Source organism: Haliotis asinina, chromosome 5 (assembly GCF_037392515.1).
Source record: "Haliotis asinina isolate JCU_RB_2024 chromosome 5, JCU_Hal_asi_v2, whole genome shotgun sequence".
Taxonomy (NCBI): Eukaryota; Metazoa; Mollusca; class Gastropoda; order Lepetellida; family Haliotidae; genus Haliotis; species Haliotis asinina.
The window spans coordinates 1,492,758-1,514,067 of NC_090284.1; the positions used below are offsets into that span (position 1 = coordinate 1,492,758).

General features: G+C 47.0%; 1 protein-coding gene across 1 annotated transcript; it reads right to left on the reverse strand.

Moving 5' to 3' along the window:
- Positions 1–317: 317 nt before the first annotated feature.
- LOC137284443 (neurotrypsin-like) lies at positions 318–20,956 on the reverse strand. The gene is made up of 12 exons (XM_067816244.1): positions 20,676–20,956; positions 18,416–18,585; positions 18,024–18,117; positions 17,649–17,723; positions 16,920–17,045; positions 15,680–15,845; positions 15,179–15,286; positions 13,040–13,149; positions 12,392–12,578; positions 10,412–10,680; positions 8,871–9,013; positions 318–635 (listed from the first exon to the last, which is right to left on the reverse strand). The coding sequence occupies exons 1-12, from the start codon at positions 20,743–20,745 to the stop codon at positions 447–449; spliced, it is 1,707 nt and encodes a 568-aa protein (XP_067672345.1). The 5' UTR covers positions 20,746–20,956; the 3' UTR covers positions 318–446.
- Between the last annotated feature and the right edge of the window lie 354 nt (positions 20,957–21,310).

The window sequence follows — 21,310 nt, forward strand, 5'->3', positions numbered from 1 at the left end:
GCAATGATATTCATTGTATATTTTTGACATGGTCCATAATAACCACTTCTCACCAACACTTCCAGCGGGTTCGCTGGTAAACATTCACTACAGTTAACGACATGTATCTCAACTCTGTAGAATGATGGGAATTGATCCTGTTGGGTGGCGCTGCATCAATACTGATGGCTATACTGTGTAACGTCAGGCGTTAACAGACGATACTTACTCCATGGGCCTGTGTGTGACGACACAATCAGATTATGTGTCACTATTACTACCTCAGTTCTTGCGACAACGTCTGATCAGAAATCCACAGATGTGTAAAATCAAGAACATTCAAGTCAAGCGGACCCCTTTTATTCATTTAATGAATTCATATAGATAAGATGTTGGCAAAGCAGGGGTATTCAGTCGACCACAGTGTTATGAAGGACTTTCAGTTTTGCTTAATCCTATTCAATTCTTCACGGTTTTTTATCGCTCCTTCCCCTGGTATCTGTTTCCATCACACGCGCGATCCAGGCCAGGTAGGACTTGACGCGAGTATACAGGCGGGGTTCTCCAGGCTGGTCACATCCGGCTCCCCACGACGCCAGTCCAAACAGTCGCCATCTTCCGGCCCGCAAACACACGAATGGTGCGCCAGTGTCGGCCTGGACAGTAAACGGTAATGATCTTAATTCTTACACAATCAATAGTTTCAAAGATGACGGTACAAAAATTGGTCCAAAGATTGGATATTTCTAATAAGATATCTTGGAAAGAATGGCAGTTGAGATTTTCAAACGTTCGTTCTTTTAAACATCATATCTATCTATATGGCTGTCGCTTCCCCTGATTTCATAGATCACACGTGTTCTGTAGTGTTGGAGGCAGCACAGATCAGCCCTGGGCCGACATTCTCCTCGAGCTGTCCCTTACATTATATATATCACCTGACACGTGCTCCTCTTGTTTGTAGTGTTGGAGGCAGCACAGGTCAGCTCTGAGCAGACATTCACTTCGAGCTGTCCCTTACATTATATATCTCACCTGACACGTACTCCTCTTGTCTGTGGTGTTGGAGGCAGCACAGGTCAGCTCTGAGCAGACATTCTCTTCGAGCTGTCCCTTACATTATATATCTCACCTGACACGTGCTCCTCTTTTCTGTAGTGTTGGAGGCAGCACAGATCAGCCCTGAGCCGACATTCTCCTGAAGCTGTCCCTAACATTATATATCTCACCTGACACGTGCTCCTCTTGTCTGTGGTGTTGGAGGCAGCACAGATCAGCCCTGAGCCGACATTCTCCTGAAGCTCTCCCTTACATTATATATCTCACCTGACACGTGCTCCTCTTGTCTGTAGTGTTGGAGGCAGCATAGGTCAGCCCTGAGCCGACATTCTCCTGGAGCTGTCCCTACATTATATATCTCACCTGACACGTGCTCCTCTTGTCTGTGGTGTTGGAGGCAGCACAGATCAGCCCTGGGCCGACATTCTCCTGGAGCTGTCCCTTACATTATATATCTCACCTGACACGTGCTCCTCTTGTTTGTAGTGTTGGAGGCAGCACAGGTCAGCCCTGAGCCGACATTCTCCTGGAGCTGTCCCTTACATTATATATCTCACCTGACACGTGCTCCTCTTGTCTGTAGTGTTGGAGGCAGCACAGATCAGCCCTGGGCCGACATTCTCCTGGAGCTGTCCCTTACATTATATATCTCACCTGACACGTGCTCCACTTGTCTGTAGTGTTGGAGGCAGCACAGATCAGCCCTGGGCCGACATTCTTCTGGAGCTGTCCCTTACATTATATATCTCACCTGACACGTGCTCCTCTTGTCTGTAGTGTTGGAGGCAGCACAGATCAGCCCTGGGCCGACATTCTCCTGAAGCTGTCCCTTACATTATATATCTCACCTGACACGTGCTCTTCTTGTCTGTAGTGTTGGAGGCAGCACAGATCAGCCCTGGGCCGACATTCTCCTGAAGCTGTCCCTAACATTATATATCTCACCTGACACGTGCTCCTCTTATCTGTAGTGTTGGAGGCAGCACAGGTCAGCCCTGGGCCGACATTCTCCTGGAGCTGTCCCTTACATTATATATCTCACCTGACACGTGCTCCTCTTGTCTGTAGTGTTGGAGGCAGCACAGATCAGCCCTGAGCCGACATTCTCCTGGAGCTGTCCCTTACATTATATATCTCACCTGACACGTGCTCCTCTTGTCTGTAGTGTTGGAGGCAGCACAGATCAGCCCTGAGCCGACATTCTCCTGAAGCTCTCCCTTACATTATATATCTCACCTGACACGTGCTCCTCTTGTTTGTAGTGTTGGAGGCAGCACAGATCAGCCCTGAGCCGACATTCTCCTGGAGCTGTCCCTTACATTATACATATCACCTGACACGTGCTCCTCTTGTCTGTAGTGTTGGAGGCAGCACAGGTCAGCCCTGGGCCGACATTCTCCTGGAGCTGTCCCTTACATTATATATCTCACCTGACACGTGCTCCTCTTGTCTGTAGTGTTGGAGGCAGCATAGATCAGCCCTGGGCCGACATTCTCCTGGAGCTGTCCCTTACATTATATATCTCACCTGACACGTGCTCCTCTTGTCTGCAGTGTTGGAGGCAGCACAGATCAGCCCTGGGCCGACATTCTCCTGGAGCTGTCCCTTACATTATATATCTCACCTGACACGTGCTCCTCTTGTTTGTAGTGTTGGAGGCAGCACAGGTCAGCTCTGGGCCGACATTCTCCTGGAGCTGTCCCTTACATTATATATCTCACCTGACACGTGCTCCTCTTGTCTGTAGTGTTGGAGGCAGCACAGGTCAGCCCTGGGCCGACATTCTCCTGGAGCTGTCCCTTACATTATATATCTCACCTGACACGTGCTCCTCTTGTTTATAGTGTTGGAGGCAGCACAGATCAGCCCTGGGCCGACATTCTCCTGAAGCTGTCCCTAACATTATATATCTCACCTGACACGTGCTCCTCTTGTCTGTGGTGTTGGAGGCAGCACAGGTCAGCCCTGAGCCGACATTCTCCTGGAGCTGTCCCTTACATTATATATCTCACCTGACACGTGCTCCTCTTGTTTGTAGTGTTGGAGGCAGCACAGGTCAGCCCTGGGCCGACATTCTCCTGGAGCTGTCCCTTACATTATATATCTCACCTGACACGTGCTCCTCTTGTCTGTAGTGCTGGAGGCAGCACAGGTCAGCCCTGGGCCGACATTCTCCTGGAGCTGTCCCTAACATTATATATCTCACCTGACACGTGCTCCTCTTGTCTGTAGTGTTGGAGGCAGCACAGATCAGCCCTGGGCCGACATTCTCCTGAAGCTGTCCCTAACATTATATATCTCACCTGACACGTGCTCCTCTTATCTGTAGTGTTGGAGGCAGCACAGGTCAGCCCTGGGCCGACATTCTCCTGGAGCTGTCCCTTACATTATATATCTCACCTGACACGTGCTCCTCTTGTCTGTAGTGTTGGAGGCAGCACAGATCAGCCCTGGGCCGACATTCTTCTGGAGCTGTCCCTTACATTATATATCTCACCTGACACGTGCTCCTCTTGTCTGTAGTGTTGGAGGCAGCACAGGTCAGCCCTGGGCCGACATTCTCCTGGAGCTGTCCCTAACATTATATATCTCACCTGACACGTGCTCCTCTTGTCTGTAGTGTTGGAGGCAGCACAGATCAGCCCTGGGCCGACATTCTCCTGAAGCTGTCCCTAACATTATATATCTCACCTGACACGTGCTCCTCTTATCTGTAGTGTTGGAGGCAGCCCAGGTCAGCCCTGGGCCGACATTCTCCTGGAGCTGTCCCTTACATTATATATCTCACCTGACACGTGCTCCTCTTGTCTGTAGTGTTGGAGGCAGCACAGATCAGCCCTGGGCCGACATTCTTCTGGAGCTGTCCCTTACATTATATATCTCACCTGACACGTGCTCCTCTTGTCTGTAGTGTTGGAGACAGCACAGATCAGCCCTGGGCCGACATTCTCCTGAAGCTGTCCCTAACATTATATATCTCACCTGACACGTGCTCCTCTTGTCTGTAGTGTTGGAGGCAGCACAGGTCAGCCCTGGGCCGACATTCTCCTGGAGCTGTCCCTTACATTATATATCTCACCTGACACGTGCTCCTCTTGTCTGTAGTGTTGGAGGCAGCACAGATCAGCCCTGAGCCGACATTCTCCTGGAGCTGTCCCTTACATTATATATCTCACCTGACACGTGCTCCTCTTGTCTGTAGTGTTGGAGGCAGCACAGATCAGCCCTGGGCCGACATTCTCCTGGAGCTGTCCCTTACATTATATATCTCACCTGACACGTGCTCCTCTTGTCTGTGGTGTTGGAGGCAGCACAGATCAGCCCTGAGCCGACATTCTCCTGGAGCTGTCCCTTACATTATATATCTCACCTGACACGTGCTCCTCTTGTTTGTAGTGTTGGAGGCAGCACAGGTCAGCTCTGGGCCGACATTCTCCTGGAGCTGTCCCTTACATTATATATCTCACCTGACACGTGCTCCTCTTGTCTGTAGTGTTGGAGGCAGCACAGGTCAGCCCTGGGCCGACATTCTCCTGGAGCTGTCCCTTACATTATATATCTCACCTGACACGTGCTCCTCTTGTTTATAGTGTTGGAGGCAGCACAGATCAGCCCTGGGCCGACATTCTCCTGAAGCTGTCCCTAACATTATATATCTCACCTGACACGTGCTCCTCTTGTCTGTGGTGTTGGAGGCAGCACAGGTCAGCCCTGAGCCGACATTCTCCTGGAGCTGTCCCTTACATTATATATCTCACCTGACACGTGCTCCTCTTGTTTGTAGTGTTGGAGGCAGCACAGGTCAGCCCTGGGCCGACATTCTCCTGGAGCTGTCCCTTACATTATATATCTCACCTGACACGTGCTCCTCTTGTCTGTAGTGCTGGAGGCAGCACAGGTCAGCCCTGGGCCGACATTCTCCTGGAGCTGTCCCTAACATTATATATCTCACCTGACACGTGCTCCTCTTGTCTGTAGTGTTGGAGGCAGCACAGATCAGCCCTGGGCCGACATTCTCCTGAAGCTGTCCCTAACATTATATATCTCACCTGACACGTGCTCCTCTTATCTGTAGTGTTGGAGGCAGCACAGGTCAGCCCTGGGCCGACATTCTCCTGGAGCTGTCCCTTACATTATATATCTCACCTGACACGTGCTCCTCTTGTCTGTAGTGTTGGAGGCAGCACAGATCAGCCCTGGGCCGACATTCTTCTGGAGCTGTCCCTTACATTATATATCTCACCTGACACGTGCTCCTCTTGTCTGTAGTGCTGGAGGCAGCACAGGTCAGCCCTGGGCCGACATTCTCCTGGAGCTGTCCCTAACATTATATATCTCACCTGACACGTGCTCCTCTTGTCTGTAGTGTTGGAGGCAGCACAGATCAGCCCTGGGCCGACATTCTCCTGAAGCTGTCCCTAACATTATATATCTCACCTGACACGTGCTCCTCTTATCTGTAGTGTTGGAGGCAGCCCAGGTCAGCCCTGGGCCGACATTCTCCTGGAGCTGTCCCTTACATTATATATCTCACCTGACACGTGCTCCTCTTGTCTGTAGTGTTGGAGGCAGCACAGATCAGCCCTGGGCCGACATTCTTCTGGAGCTGTCCCTTACATTATATATCTCACCTGACACGTGCTCCTCTTGTCTGTAGTGTTGGAGACAGCACAGATCAGCCCTGGGCCGACATTCTCCTGAAGCTGTCCCTAACATTATATATCTCACCTGACACGTGCTCCTCTTGTCTGTAGTGTTGGAGGCAGCACAGGTCAGCCCTGGGCCGACATTCTCCTGGAGCTGTCCCTTACATTATATATCTCACCTGACACGTGCTCCTCTTGTCTGTAGTGTTGGAGGCAGCACAGATCAGCCCTGAGCCGACATTCTCCTGGAGCTGTCCCTTACATTATATATCTCACCTGACACGTGCTCCTCTTGTCTGTAGTGTTGGAGGCAGCACAGATCAGCCCTGGGCCGACATTCTCCTGGAGCTGTCCCTTACATTATATATCTCACCTGACACGTGCTCCTCTTGTCTGTGGTGTTGGAGGCAGCACAGATCAGCCCTGAGCAGACATTCTCCTGGAGCTGTCCCTTACATTATATATCTCACCTGACACGTGCTCCTCTTGTCTGTAGTGTTGGAGGCAGCACAGATCAGCCCTGGGCCGACATTCTCCTGGAGCTGTCCCTTACATTATATATCTCACCTGACACGTGCTCCTCTTGTCTGTAGTGTTGGAGGCAGCACAGATCAGCCCTGGGCCGACATTCTCCTGAAGCTGTCCCTTACATTATATATCTCACCTGACACGTGCTCCTCTTGTCTGTAGTGTTGGAGGCAGCACAGATCAGCCCTGGGCCGACATTCTCCTGAAGCTGTCCCTAACATTATATATCTCACCTGACACGTGCTCCTCTTATCTGTAGTGTTGGAGGCAGCACAGGTCAGCCCTGGGCCGACATTCTCCTGGAGCTGTCCCTTACATTATATATCTCACCTGACACGTGCTCCTCTTGTCTGTAGTGTTGGAGGCAGCACAGATCAGCCCTGAGCCGACATTCTCCTGGAGCTGTCCCTTACATTATACATATCACCTGACACGTGCTCCTCTTGTCTGTAGTGTTGGAGGCAGCACAGGTCAGCCCTGAGCCGACATTCTCCTGGAGCTGTCCCTTACATTACATATCTCACCTGACACGTGCTCCTCTTGTCTGTAGTGTTGGAGGTAGCACAGATCAGCCCTGGGCCGACATTCTCCTGGAGCTGTCCCTTACATTATATATCTCACCTGACACGTGCTCCACTTGTCTGTAGTGTTGGAGGCAGCACAGATCAGCCCTGGGCCGACATTCTCCTGGAGCTGTCCCTTACATTATATATCTCACCTGACACGTGCTCCTCTTGTTTGTAGTGTTGGAGGCAGCACAGGTCAGCTCTGGGCCGACATTCTCCTGGAGCTGTCCCTTACATTATATATCTCACCTGACACGTGCTCCTCTTGTCTGTAGTGTTGGAGGCAGCACAGATCAGCCCTGGGCCGACATTCTCCTGGAGCTGTCCCTTACATTATATATCTCACCTGACACGTGCTCCTCTTGTCTGTGGTGTTGGAGGCAGCACAGATCAGCCCTGAGCAGACATTCTCCTGGAGCTGTCCCTTACATTATATATCTCACCTGACACGTGCTCCTCTTGTCTGTAGTGTTGGAGGCAGCACAGATCAGCCCTGGGCCGACATTCTCCTGGAGCTGTCCCTTACATTATATATCTCACCTGACACGTGCTCCTCTTGTCTGTAGTGTTGGAGGCAGCACAGATCAGCCCTGGGCCGACATTCTCCTGAAGCTGTCCCTTACATTATATATCTCACCTGACACGTGCTCCTCTTGTCTGTAGTGTTGGAGGCAGCACAGATCAGCCCTGGGCCGACATTCTCCTGAAGCTGTCCCTAACATTATATATCTCACCTGACACGTGCTCCTCTTATCTGTAGTGTTGGAGGCAGCACAGGTCAGCCCTGGGCCGACATTCTCCTGGAGCTGTCCCTTACATTATATATCTCACCTGACACGTGCTCCTCTTGTCTGTAGTGTTGGAGGCAGCACAGATCAGCCCTGAGCCGACATTCTCCTGGAGCTGTCCCTTACATTATACATATCACCTGACACGTGCTCCTCTTGTCTGTAGTGTTGGAGGCAGCACAGGTCAGCCCTGAGCCGACATTCTCCTGGAGCTGTCCCTTACATTACATATCTCACCTGACACGTGCTCCTCTTGTCTGTAGTGTTGGAGGTAGCACAGATCAGCCCTGGGCCGACATTCTCCTGGAGCTGTCCCTTACATTATATATCTCACCTGACACGTGCTCCACTTGTCTGTAGTGTTGGAGGCAGCACAGATCAGCCCTGGGCCGACATTCTCCTGGAGCTGTCCCTTACATTATATATCTCACCTGACACGTGCTCCTCTTGTTTGTAGTGTTGGAGGCAGCACAGGTCAGCTCTGGGCCGACATTCTCCTGGAGCTGTCCCTAACATTATATATCTCACCTGACACGTGCTCCTCTTGTCTGTAGTGTTGGAGGCAGCACAGGTCAGCCCTGGGCCGACATTCTCCTGAAGCTGTCCCTTACATTATATATCTCACCTGACACGTGCTCCTCTTGTCTGTAGTGTTGGAGGCAGCACAGATCAGCCCTGGGCCGACATTCTCCTGAAGCTGTCCCTAACATTATATATCTCACCTGACACGTGCTCCTCTTGTCTGTAGTGTTGGAGGCAGCACAGGTCAGCCGTGAGCCGACATTCTCCTGGAGCTGCCCCTTACATTATATATCTCACCTGACACGTGCTCCTCTTGTTTGTAGTGTTGGAGGCAGCACAGGTCAGCCCTGGGCCGACATTCTCCTGAAGCTGTCCCTTACATTATATATCTCACCTGACACGTGCTCCTCTTGTCTGTAGTGTTGGAGGCAGCACAGGTCAGCCCTGGGCCGACATTCTCCTGGAGCTGTCCCTTACATTATATATCTCACCTGACACGTGCTCCTCTTGTCTGTAGTGTTGGAGGCAGCACAGATCAGCCCTGGGCCGACATTCTCCTGGAGCTGTCCCTTACATTATACATATCACCTGACACGTGCTCCTCTTGTCTGTAGTGTTGGAGGCAGCACAGGTCAGCCCTGGGCCGACATTCTCCTGGAGCTGTCCCTTACATTATACATATCACCTGACACGTGCTCCTCTTGTCTGTAGTGTTGGAGGCAGCACAGGTCAGCCCTGGGCCGACATTCTCCTGGAGCTGTCCCTTACATTATATATCTCACCTGACACGTGCCCCTCTTGTCTGTAGTGTTGGAGACAGCACAGATCAACCCTGGGCCGACATTCTCCCGGAACCAGGAGCTGCATCTCCAGCTGCCCTCTACCTGCGTCTTCTCCTCCTCCAGGACCACGTGGCCCCGCCCATCTGGCAGAAGAGGAAGACAAATAAGTCTGGCAGATTCATGTAAATTGTGTGAACCTATGACTGATAGTAATGTTCCTTTCCCTGAAGCAAGCAGTACAAAGCGATCGTAATCCTCAAAACTTAAAATAGACGTATGTCAGACCCAGCACTCAGGATGCCTTGAAGGACGGAGTGCTGGGCATCCCATTATCTGCCTCTACGACAGGGACGTTACTGGGGCCAATTCACACCCGCATATCTACATATACCCATCGCAGAAGCACCACTCACTCATCCATTCTCACCCATCCACTCACTGTGTCTACTGTCTAATCCCCTCAGCCACTAATCAACACACTCACCCACCCACTATTTCTACTGTCTGTTCCCTTCAACCACTTATCCGTACACTCACCCACCCACTACTTCTACTGTCTGTCCCCTTCAGTCATTTATCCGCACACTTACCCACCCACTATTCCTACTGTCTGTCCCCCACAGCCACTGATCCACACACTCACTGACCAACTATTTTTACTGTCTAATCATCTCAGTCACTGATCCACATACCCATCCACTCACTATTCCTACTGTCTAATCCCCTTCTGCCACTGATCCACACACCCACCAAACCACCCATTCACTATTCCTACTGTCTAATCCCCTCAGCCACTGATCCACCCACTCACCCACTCACTATTTCTACTGTCTAATTCCCACGACCACTGACACTGATCCACACACTCACCCACACACTATTCCTACTGTCTACCCCCCTCAGTCACTGATCCACACACTCACCCACTCACTATTTCTAATGTCAAGTCAACTCAGTCACTGATCCACACACTCACCCACCCACTGTTCCTACTGTCTAATCCCCTCAGCCACTGATCCACACACTCACCCACTCACTATTTCTACTGTCTAATCCCCTCAGTCACTGATCCACACACTCACCCACCCATTATTCCTTCTGTCTAATCCCCTCAGCCACTGATCCACACACTCACCCTCCCACTGTTCCTACTGTCTAATCCCCTCAGCCACTGATCCACACACCCATCTACCCACTATCCCTACTATCTAATCCCCTCAGTCACTGATCCACACACTCACCCACTCACTATTTCTACTGTCTAATCCCCTCAGTCACTGATCCACACACTCAACCACCCATTATTCCTTCTGTCTAATCCCCTCAGTCACTGATCCACACACTCAACCACCCATTATTCCTTCTGTCTAATCCCCTCAGTCACTGATCCACACACTCAACCACCCATTATTCCTTCTGTCTAATCAACTCAGTCACTGATCCACACACTCACCCACCCACTGTTCCTACTTTCTAATCCCCTCAGTCACTGATCCACACACTCACCCACCCACTGCGCGCTTCACGCCCTCAACACTCACCCTGTTTTCCCCAGCCTGTGGACACACATCGGTCCTTAGGGTCGACATCGTCGTCATCGTCGTCAGGTAGACAGATGGTGTTGATGTAGTCACTGTTCTGGCTGACGGTATGTTGCAGTTTGACAAGTGCCAGATCGTTCCCGTGTTGGTGAGGTTTGAAGCCGTCATGGACGTACACCCTGGAGACGTAGAGCTCCTGCTCCGTGCGTTCCCACACACTGATGTCATACTCCCCGAGTCGGACTCGCCAAGAAGCCGGCTTCTTGTTCCTGCAGAGTAGAGACTGAATGTAGAGGCGGTAGAAATAAACATGGACACTGTGCATATAGATGTAGATTAACATCGACACTATGTATACGGAGGCTGGTGTATCTGGGCTATGTGCATATAAATACGAGTGAACACTGACAAGTACATACAGAGGCTGGTGTATAGTGACACTGAGTATTTAGATGCGAGTGAACACCGACATGTGTATACGGAGACTGGTGTATAGGCGCGGCATTGACAGATTTTGTATATTTTAACATGTTGTGTATTGATTAGAATCCATGTAAATAAACGCTGGAAAATTCATTTCATAGTTTTAGTTTTTACATAGTTATCTATCCTATAACTAGCCGTAACTATCACTCACAGCCAGCTCACTGAGCTGCATGTTCACCACACAACACAATAACATAAGCCCTTTCCCACTTAGGTCCCTTTGTCTTCATAGCCAGCTTGGGCAATCAGCTAAGCTTTACACCCTCTACACATTACAAGGCCTGTGGTCAGTCCACATTCAGTCGTCACTGTGTTGATATGTCATGTTGATTTGCTCGGACGTATCTTTGGATAAAGTCTTTGGATCGCATTCTGGGGAAATTTGGCTATTTTATTTACTTAGTGTTCATGCAATGACATATTTGGACATATCTAGTAGTTGTATAAGTGTTTGCTATTCTCAAATGCATAGTACTGTGTATTTGATGTTCTTATTGGTGTAAATTGCCCAATAAATACTCAGAATCCATTATAATGTAATATTAATAACATGATTGACAAAAGGCAAGGTGTGTGATAAACAGATGAACACAAGTATAGTTTTGTAACCATGAATGAATGAATGAATGAATGAGATCTTTTTTTGTATTGTTTTATATCTTGCTCAGCTACAGCCAAATTTGTATGTTTGAATACAGTATCACTGCTGAGGATTCTTTGTATATGTTCGTTATTAGCCTGTCTGTACATATTAGTATTAGTATTTTCTCTACAGACAAGCATTTGATACAGAGACAACAGCGTCCCCAGGTATGAAATAAACCTAGACCCACACACCTGGTAGGTTTATGTATTGTGTATATACCAGTATGATATAACTCAAATGGAAGACATTTTGTACAAAGTAATTGGTTACTGAAGCAACTATTTTATAAAGTTATAGCATATGCATAAATAATATGTGTATATCTGTGTCAGTGGCATGTGTATAGGGTTACATTTATTACATTGTACACTTGATTGTTTCAGGGTTATTGTTTTCATCAATACTCATCTCTAATAAAACTTCGGCCATTGAAAAACAACAAAAGCAGTTTCTATTGTCTGTGCGTGACTGACGCAGTCCTGCTACATATGGATACTATGTATTTAGGAGCGAGTGAACACCGACATGTGTATACGGAGGCTGGTGAATAGGGACACTGTGTATGTAGGCGCGGGTGAACACCGACATGTGTATACGGAGGCTGGTGTATAGGGACACAGGGACACAGTGTATGTAGGTGCGGGTGAACACCGACACTGTGTATACAGCCATACGGCTGGAATACTGATGAGTGCATTATAAAACTGAACTCACTCACTCACTCACTAACTCCCCGTTGCAGTCTATACAGATCTGCAATTTAGTTCCCAGTTGGCTGTCAAGATTACACAGATCACTGCAACAAATCATCGTCATTATCATCATGAAGAATTGACTGTGTTTGTCACCTGCTGAAGCAGTGTGCCGCAGTGAGAATCCACTGGGAAGAGATGAGGGTACCGCTGCAGGTGTGATGTGTCTGCCCGTAATCCGTCGTCACGCGCAGAGAAGCTTGCCATGGCCACGCCCCCTTCCTGGTCATGTGATCAGCTGGTACATCAAACAGTGTCGTTGCAAATACCGACGTTCCACACACTGCAAGTATAGTGAAAGTTACTCTTTTGATACTATTTAGAATTTGCGTCAATGTACGTGATAGGCTGAAACATGATCTGCAGACTGATATATGTTTAAGTGAGTGAGTGAGTTTAGTTTTACGCCGCACTGAGCAATATTACAGCTATATGGCGGTGGTCTGTAAATAATCGAGTCTGGATCGATCTGCGCAACTGGGAACACGATGACATGTGTCAACGAAGTCAGCGAGCCTGATCACCCGATCTTTTATGGCAAGCATGGGTTGCTGGAGGCCTATTCTACCTTCATGGGTACTGATATGTTTGAAGCCTGAGAGAGGCATTAAAAGTATCTATATTTAGGCATAATACTTTTCCTCGTTAATGTTGGAGACATTTTATCTCACTTGTGGGGAGACCCTTCGCTTCGCTTTACAAAATTTCCAAAGAATACGCTGAACCATATTTATGTAACTTTACCTTTCGGCGATCTTGTGGTAGTGAATGTAGGGGTACTACCGTGGTGGGAGGTGTTGTCGGCACAGACGACGCTGACGTCCTCCTTGTGGCTGCAGTCGTGTGATCCAAACCTAAGATATACAACAGTCATCGTTAACACAACAGGTCCAGCGAATATTGAAAACTAACCACTTGTTTTCCCCGCCACTGACTAGTGTGCCCCACTCTCACACTCAGCATTGTCACATACCAAAGTAACCACAACAGAAGAATAGTTTGTTTTGCAAAACTTTATTCCTCCCCTTAAGATATAAGTAACCCCAATACCTATACTAAACTAATTCTACAGGTGCAAATACAACTAACTAATCTAATTACCTAACCTAGCTACATATACAGTTCTGTCTACCACTTATATTGCTAAAGTTCTAATAATACTACTACTACTACTAACTACACTAAAATCCTAATACCCTCACTAATATAGATAATGATTACATATAATCCCAATCAGAAACTAAACAATTGAACTAAATAACAATAAAGGAATTAGCCACTCAGAGAGAACACTTTCTCTTTACAATGTAATCAGAATGTCAGTGCACTTTGGTTCCACTTGGTGACGTCATGGTATTTGTGTGGTATCCCTCACACCCAGGCGATGGTTTCCCTCACGGAGTTTAAGGGGCCTGTGTAATGGTTGATGGCTGTGCCATCCACATCTCACATTACTAGGAGATACATGCTCCTTGTACAACAGGGAAGACTCTTGTCTGTCTCCTTACAGGCGGAGATACTACCCCTCTCCTTACTTTAAGGATAACCGGCCAGTTCCGGGACACTACAATACAATATAAGTAACTACAGTTACTCAGTAAGACATGTGTCAATGTCTTATACTTTATGCATGTACTTTACTCCGATTTACATATTTGAAAGTGGAACAGGTTTTGTGGAACGATAACATTCAAATTTTGAATGGCTTTGTGGCTATATAGTGTTACAATATGCACATATATCTAGAAATACTACATCAGTAAAACAATTTCTTGCTACATCTACTCAATCAATAAATACAAAAGTAATAATGATAATAAAAACTTACGCCAGCCAGCGTGAGATGCAATCCCATACAAAAGTTGAACCCATACAGGTGAACACAGTGGTGATTCTGGCTGACTGTGCAGATTACTACCCTTCCTCACTATTTATATTGACCTCCCATACCCAAGCTACTCAACACCTCTCTATTGTTTACAAATTAACACCCCAGCTCTCTGGCCATACCTGGTCACGCTTCCCTGAACATAACCCTGTTCCCATAGTATTACCGAACATAATCTAACAACCACTCCCAACAATATATAACACACTCTAACAATACCATACTACATCTATTTACAGTACCATAAACTAATTATATAAACGAAATCATCTGTGATCTTGACAAGCATCTACGTTCCTCTTGGGTCAAAAACCTTGCGGTCTTTCTCCATTCACACTATAAAGGCAACAAACATGTGACGGATGTCTGTTGCAAGTGTTACTACAATTTGCCAATATATTCTTCATACCCAAGAGGCACCTGCTGCCCCCGTCATAACGCATGTACTGTGTAGGTTGAACTACTGCCACAGTATACTCCTGAGTGCAAAGCAATAACATATCCGGCTTTAGATGATTCAAGGCTGCCAGGATAGTAGCAAGCAGATCCAAGTAGGACCATATAACTCCCAAACTCACATTTTTCACTGGCTACCATTATAGGCTCTGATGGCGTACACAGTCATGTCACGTACCACTGTATAAATGGAACAGCCCCCGAGTAGAACTCATCATCTTTTACAAACCCTCTCGTGATCAAACATACAGAAACTCCAGGCACCTAGATGGAAGCTCAAAGTTTTCGGGCAATGGTCTTTATAACATTCTGCCATAGGAAAACTTGCCCATCCTTGGACAGTCTCAAAGCCCTTTTGAAGGCACATCTCTTGATAAAAAAAGTTATCCAGATGACATTTCATCTTTGCCATGTACAGCGCTTTGAGCATATGACTTATGGATAAGGAGCTACAGAGATGCTCATTTATTATTATTGTTATTACATGGTGCTACATTTCCATGTTAATGATGTCTGTGGTACAGCAACTGTCAACATACGGGTTTCTAGAGCAGCTGACGATGGACGCTTCTGTACCTCGACACGTGACCTGGTCTAGCCATATCTTGCCCTGACCCGGAAGTCGTGTATTGTAGGATTCGGCAGTCCTGCGTGACAGAACAAGGACCTGAACTGGGGATGTATCTAACATGAGACACAAAGACCATGCTCCACACAATGTCACCTCTGTTTGGACACTAAATACTCGTAAATGTGAACATCATACATGTACTGAATAAAACAACGTATCGAACCAGTTTTTTATGGGTTCAAGCGATACACAACTCATCAACGAAAACACTCTCAGATTACAGTAGTTAAAGTCATCTTTAGTCACGACTATCTCAAGCAATGGCCATCCTGCTGGACGGATACATGTACGTCATGTCGAATAAATATATGGCATAGGCCATTCCTGCACCATGCTGGGGTGGAGGTAATTCCCACCCACAAGGAACAGCCTTGTTTGATTATCTCCCTGTGTGGTCACCATCCGCTACCTGTAGCCCAGCTGGCGGCAAACAACTGTTGCGGCTTTTATGTCGAAGTTGTCGTCACAAACGGTGCCCCAACTACCAGAGTAGTAGACTTCCACTCGACCGCTAGAGGGCGTGCTCCCATCGACCAGACGTACACTATGAACACTGAGCAGCAGATCGGTCGGAGCTGAGGATGGGAACAACGGGATCTCTGAACATAGACTCAAATACAGCATGGAGTCAGTCTGACATATACAGCATGGAGTCAGTCTGACATATACAGCATGGAGTCAGTCTGACATATACAGAATGGAGTCAGTCTGACATATACAGAATGGAGTCAGTCTGACATATACAGAATGGAGTCAGTCTGACATATACAAAATGGAGTCAGTCTGTCATATACAGAATGGAGTCAGTCTGCCATATACAGTATGATTAACAGCTCAACCCCGTTATGGCATGTCATGTCTGGAATTATACGTTGTCAGATACATGTGTACATATGTTACATTTCACCACTCTCTGGATGGCATCATGTGGTCATGCCTTTCGCCTGAGGGAGCCATGCCAATTTACTCTTGACAAAGGGGGCGGTGGGGTAGCCTTCTGGTTAAAGCTTTCGGCCCTCCGGCTTGGATGTCTATGGGTACAATTTGTGAAGCCCATCCCTGGTGTCTCTGCCGTGATATTACTGGAATACTGCTTAAAAACGGCGAAAACTAAACTCACTCACCCACTAAAGACATTAAAAGTAATATATTTGAGTGTAATCCGTTTCCTTGTTCATACACCCACTCACTATTGTCAAAGACTACACAAAGTAAGTTGTCAGACTTTTATTTTCAGACTGAGTAGACTGGGTTCTTGATTTTGTGTGATGGCGACTTTGAGAGTGTAGTTCGATTCCCGCATGGGACTCAACCACTAAAAATACTAGAATCTGTACTTTCCTGAGAACGAGAGACGCCAAATAACCGCACTTTACATCTGACGTTTTCTGAAAGGCATTGTATACCCATACCGTCATGCCTACGTCGTCAAGTTATAAATAACGGTACACGGTCTACATTCTGAGATCCGTGGTTAAAGAACTAGACCTTGACACAAAGAACTGGCATGTAACCGGATGATCAAATGTAAGAACGACTGCAGTCCGTATGATTAAAATACATTATCACCACTCAAAGTCATTTTTAAAAATTCAAACAACGACGTATGATGACAAAATAAGAAACATACAAAAGAAGTAGCTACTAACATGCGCACATTACGTCAGACTCGTCGGTGTTGTCGCCACAGTCATTGTCCCCATCACACATCCACCTCCGCGGCATGCATGTGTTCTTCCGCCGACAAAGGAATTGGTTGACGCTGCAGTTACCGACTGAGATGGTGGACGGAAAAAGATCAACGGCAGCACATTATAGAGACGTCTGATAGTCACAGTCGAGGAGCCAGTGGACACATGACTGGCAGCATACTGTATATAGACTGGACAATTAGATAACGTCTACGATGATCTCGATTCGACTGACCCAGTATCAGTAAACGTATTAACCACATGTCTAGTCTGAACATGATCACGTTTGGGGGATTTGCTCAGTCTATATACCTCTGATCACGACGTAATCTAGCTACCTGTGAATATGAAGTAATCTAGCTACCTGTGAACATGACGTAATCTAGCTACCTGTGAACATGACGTAATCTAGCTACCTGTGAACATGACGTAATTTAGCAACCTGTGAATATGAAGTAATCTAGCTACCTGTGAACATGACGTAATCTAGCTACCTGTGAACATGACGTAATCTAGCTACCTCTGAACATGACGTAATTTAGCTACCTGTGAATATGAAGTAATCTAGCTACCTGTGAACATGACGTAATCTATATAACCCTGATCATGACGAAATGTATCTACCTGTGAACATGACGTAATCTAGCCATCTGTGAACATGAAGTAAAAGTGTTGTAATCTATCTACCTGTTAACATGGGTTGAGGGGCAGTGCATGTGAGACCAGCGTCTTCCTGGTGAGAACAGTCAATGATTGAAGGATCTGTGGACAATGCACACAACATACATCTGTATGGCATACACCTGTAGACACTTTCATAAACGAAAACGGATGTTACATAAGCCATGTTTGCATTGTGATCCATGTGGTTTGCAATATGCAGTATATATAACTATCACATTGACCACGGGGTTTGTATCTACAGAGAACCGTCACACTCATTGTTTATAAAGAAACCGTTTAAACACATAATTGTTTCAAAAATGTATCTCATTAAACTGCAGTTCACATTAGTGGGTATTCATGATGTGCAGATATGTGATATAATCAGCAATGTCATACCATGTCGGCCTCGACAATCCGACAGGCGTGACTCGTTCCCCGTGCACTTGAGGTTGGTGTGGAAGACGGGGCCAGTCCCCTCGCCGTACGTCCCCTGGGAGAGATTGGTGAGGTGACATTGTTGTATGCAAATAGCCAGAGAAAATGGTAAAGAAAACACATCGGTTCTAATGAAGGCAAGGCTGCTGACATCATTTATCAGATACCTATCACATGCCTGACACAGTCATGCACCCCAGCACGTCCTTCCTACCCCACCCCTACCCCAGCACGTCCTTTCTACCCCACCCCTACCCCAGCACGCCCTTCCTACCCTACCCCACCCCTACCCTAGCACGCCCTTCCTACCCCACCCCATCCAACAACTTGGCTGAACGAAGGATAGGACTTACTCCAGGTTGTGCCTTTGCTAGACCGCTGAAGCCGAGCTGACGACACGCCACTATCGCATCGTAGACGGACCAGTCGTCGTCACAGACGCTGCCCCAGCGTCCGTTGACCTTGACTTCCACACGCCCCTTGTACGGACTTCGTGCCCCAATCAACCGAATGTCATTCCAGTCTAGTCAAGAGAAAGGCATTGTGGGTAAACGTGTGGATTGGTTATCCACAATACTGCCTTACATAGTTTGTGTCAGATATACAAATAACTGTGTAAGATATGCATCACCTTTGATCTCTCCAGCATGTCTGTACCACTCAAAGCCCATGTTTGTTTGTGTCAAACACATGTCAATGACGTCATTGTCATAGGTTTCCTGTAAAGGTCTAGGATACACCTGAGTGCGAAATTGCCACTGGTCCACTTGCCTGTGGCTAATAAAAACGCAGTCAGCGACTGGCCAGTAAATCTCCAGTCACTGGTCCGACTGGCCAGTAAATCTCCAGTCACTGGTCCGACTGGCCAGTAAATCTCCAGTCACTGGTCCGACTGGCTAGTGAATTTTCATAAGGTGATTTTGTAAATACGTGTGTATCACTCTCTCCGACTAGTTAAGTTACAACACACTTTAAGTTATCAGGATCATTTCCTGATAAAAACGTTCGCCATATTGCAACCTGTCCCTACAGTCACAATTCTGACTAATGAAGCATTTTGTGGGCAAGTAACTTTCAGACAGGCATAGCTTGCTCGACTGGCTAGCTAAATTTGGAAACTATTTTGCAGACTGGTTAGAACTGATCTTCAGCAATCCGAGTTTATCGAAAGAAATGGCTGTGCCTGTCGTACGAGGTGACACATCCTTGTATCTAAATAACGTAGGTCGATGTTCATAATGGCAAACACTGGATTGTCTGGTCCACACACAGGCCGCCGTCTGAAATACTTTGGGGCGCAGCATTCAACAATAACAAACGCAGGTACGGGTGACACCAATATCGCAATTCTATTACAGTAAAATACTTTTATAACGAGCTACAAGGGACCAGTGAAATTAGTTCGTTATATCCGTAGTTCGCTATTCACGAAAATCCCATTGAAAGAACAATAAATCACACTATACAGTACAACACACACCTACTCAGTTTATTCATGCATTCATTCATTCATATTATGTTCTTTTCACTACGAAGTCAGTGATCTTACTCTGTGCACGCTAGACCAACTGCATACGTCCCACAGCCTCATTCAAGCCGGCAAGCGAATCGAAAGAAGATATGTCAGTTGTTTTCTGTGACACAAGAAAGTTCTTCAAAGTTTGTAGCGCCATATTGGCTTCTGCGAATGAAGGTGCGGCCTGGTCTGTTTCATCAACGTTCGTGTCGTCATCATCGCATTCCGAATCAACTCGGGATATTCCGTCGCGCTGATCGGAAACGGCCTAAAATTACGATGTCGTCATCAGAGGGGTGTTCAGTAATGACAATGTCAATGTCTGCTGTGATAAAGTCATCAAGCGTCATCAGAGGGGTGTTCAGTAATGACAATGTCATTGTCTGCTGTGATAAAGTCATCAAGCGTCATCAGAGGGGTGTTCAGTAATGACAATGTCATTGTCTGCTGTGATAAAGTCATCAAGCGTCATCAGAGGGGTTTTCAGTAATGACAATGTCATTGTCTGCTGTGTTAAAGCGTGAAATCACCGGAAATGTCTCCTTTTACTTCATTCCATATGTATTTAACAAATGTCAATAGATCACAGGTGTTTGTTTTTTTTGTCAAGCTTGCATTTCTACATATACTTTCCAGGTGAATCCATTCAACGTGTGTTGAGTGTGTACACATAACTAGATCTGGTTAAATTATTATTAATTTCTGCTGGCAATGTGTTCCGCCATGAAGACCTGTCTGGCTAAGGATGTGGCCCTGGAGACTGCTTAGCTCCTGGTCAAGGGCAGTGACTGACCTGGCCGTCTAGGCGTGGTGGACTTACCAACGTAAGATGAAGATCTTAGTCATGGCATTGTTGGAGATTAGTAGGTTGTACTGATAGTCAACTGACCTCGACTCGCATGTAAACGCCTCGCTAATAGACTCAGTGGCCATCTGCCAGTGTAAGTGGAAAACAAATATTAATTGGGGCTTAATTCTCAAGTCGATTTCGTGTTTCTCTTGTATACCAGGTGGCATAACGCAGTGATTACAGAAATACATTGTGATCACTGATACATGGACGTCAAGGCATCATCAACGTCGTGAACATCACCTACCTTCCCCGTCCCGAGCCCGTGTACCACTCAGCAGTACCGTCCAGACGGCAATGAAAGCTGTAGGATGCATGTTGCGATGGAAACTGAGAGAAAGAGGGGGTGCCAGCTTCGCCCCCTGTCCCTGTCAAAGATACTGTCTGCACTTGTCCGCATGCCTTTATGCTACACTGAGATTTAACACTGGATAAATACTGTTTTGATGACAGTGTTTGTAGGCCTGGCGCATACAACCTGTCACTGGTACAGACACATAGCGAAGTTGCTCTATCTTCCAGTCGACTATCTCTGTAAGAGGGAGCAGCGATGGTTGATGTGTGGTGTGAGCTAAGGGGAACATGGTGGGGGTGGGAGTGAGTTGTGTTATGCAACGGCGCACCCTACACACGAACATCAACAACACATTAGCGACAACAACACACCCTTCAAGTATACCCCAGTTTATAACTTTCGAGTAAACTAGGCCAGACCTACACATGTGTTGCTCTCTACCTTGGTCGTGTACCAGCAAGCTCTGGAATGTATATTTACGTCTGTGTGCGTGTATGGGAATTATCCTCTGTCTGTCTGCCTGTCTGTCTGTCTGTCTCTCTGTCTGTCTGTGCCTCTGTCAGTATCTGTGTCAGTATCTGTGTATG

Excerpts from the sequence above, each read along its gene's own strand:
- LOC137284443 (XM_067816244.1), bottom strand. The coding sequence starts at position 20,745 with ATGCATCCTACAGCTTTCATTGCCGTCTGGACGGTACTGCTGAGTGGT. Across the intron at positions 17,724-18,023 it reads GGATTGTCGAGGCCGACATG|ATCCTTCAATCATTGACTGT; the intron begins GTATGACATTGC and ends CATTGTCCACAG. Across the intron at positions 10,681-12,391 it reads GCGGCACACTGCTTCAGCAG|GAACAAGAAGCCGGCTTCTT; the intron begins GTGACAAACACA and ends TCTACTCTGCAG.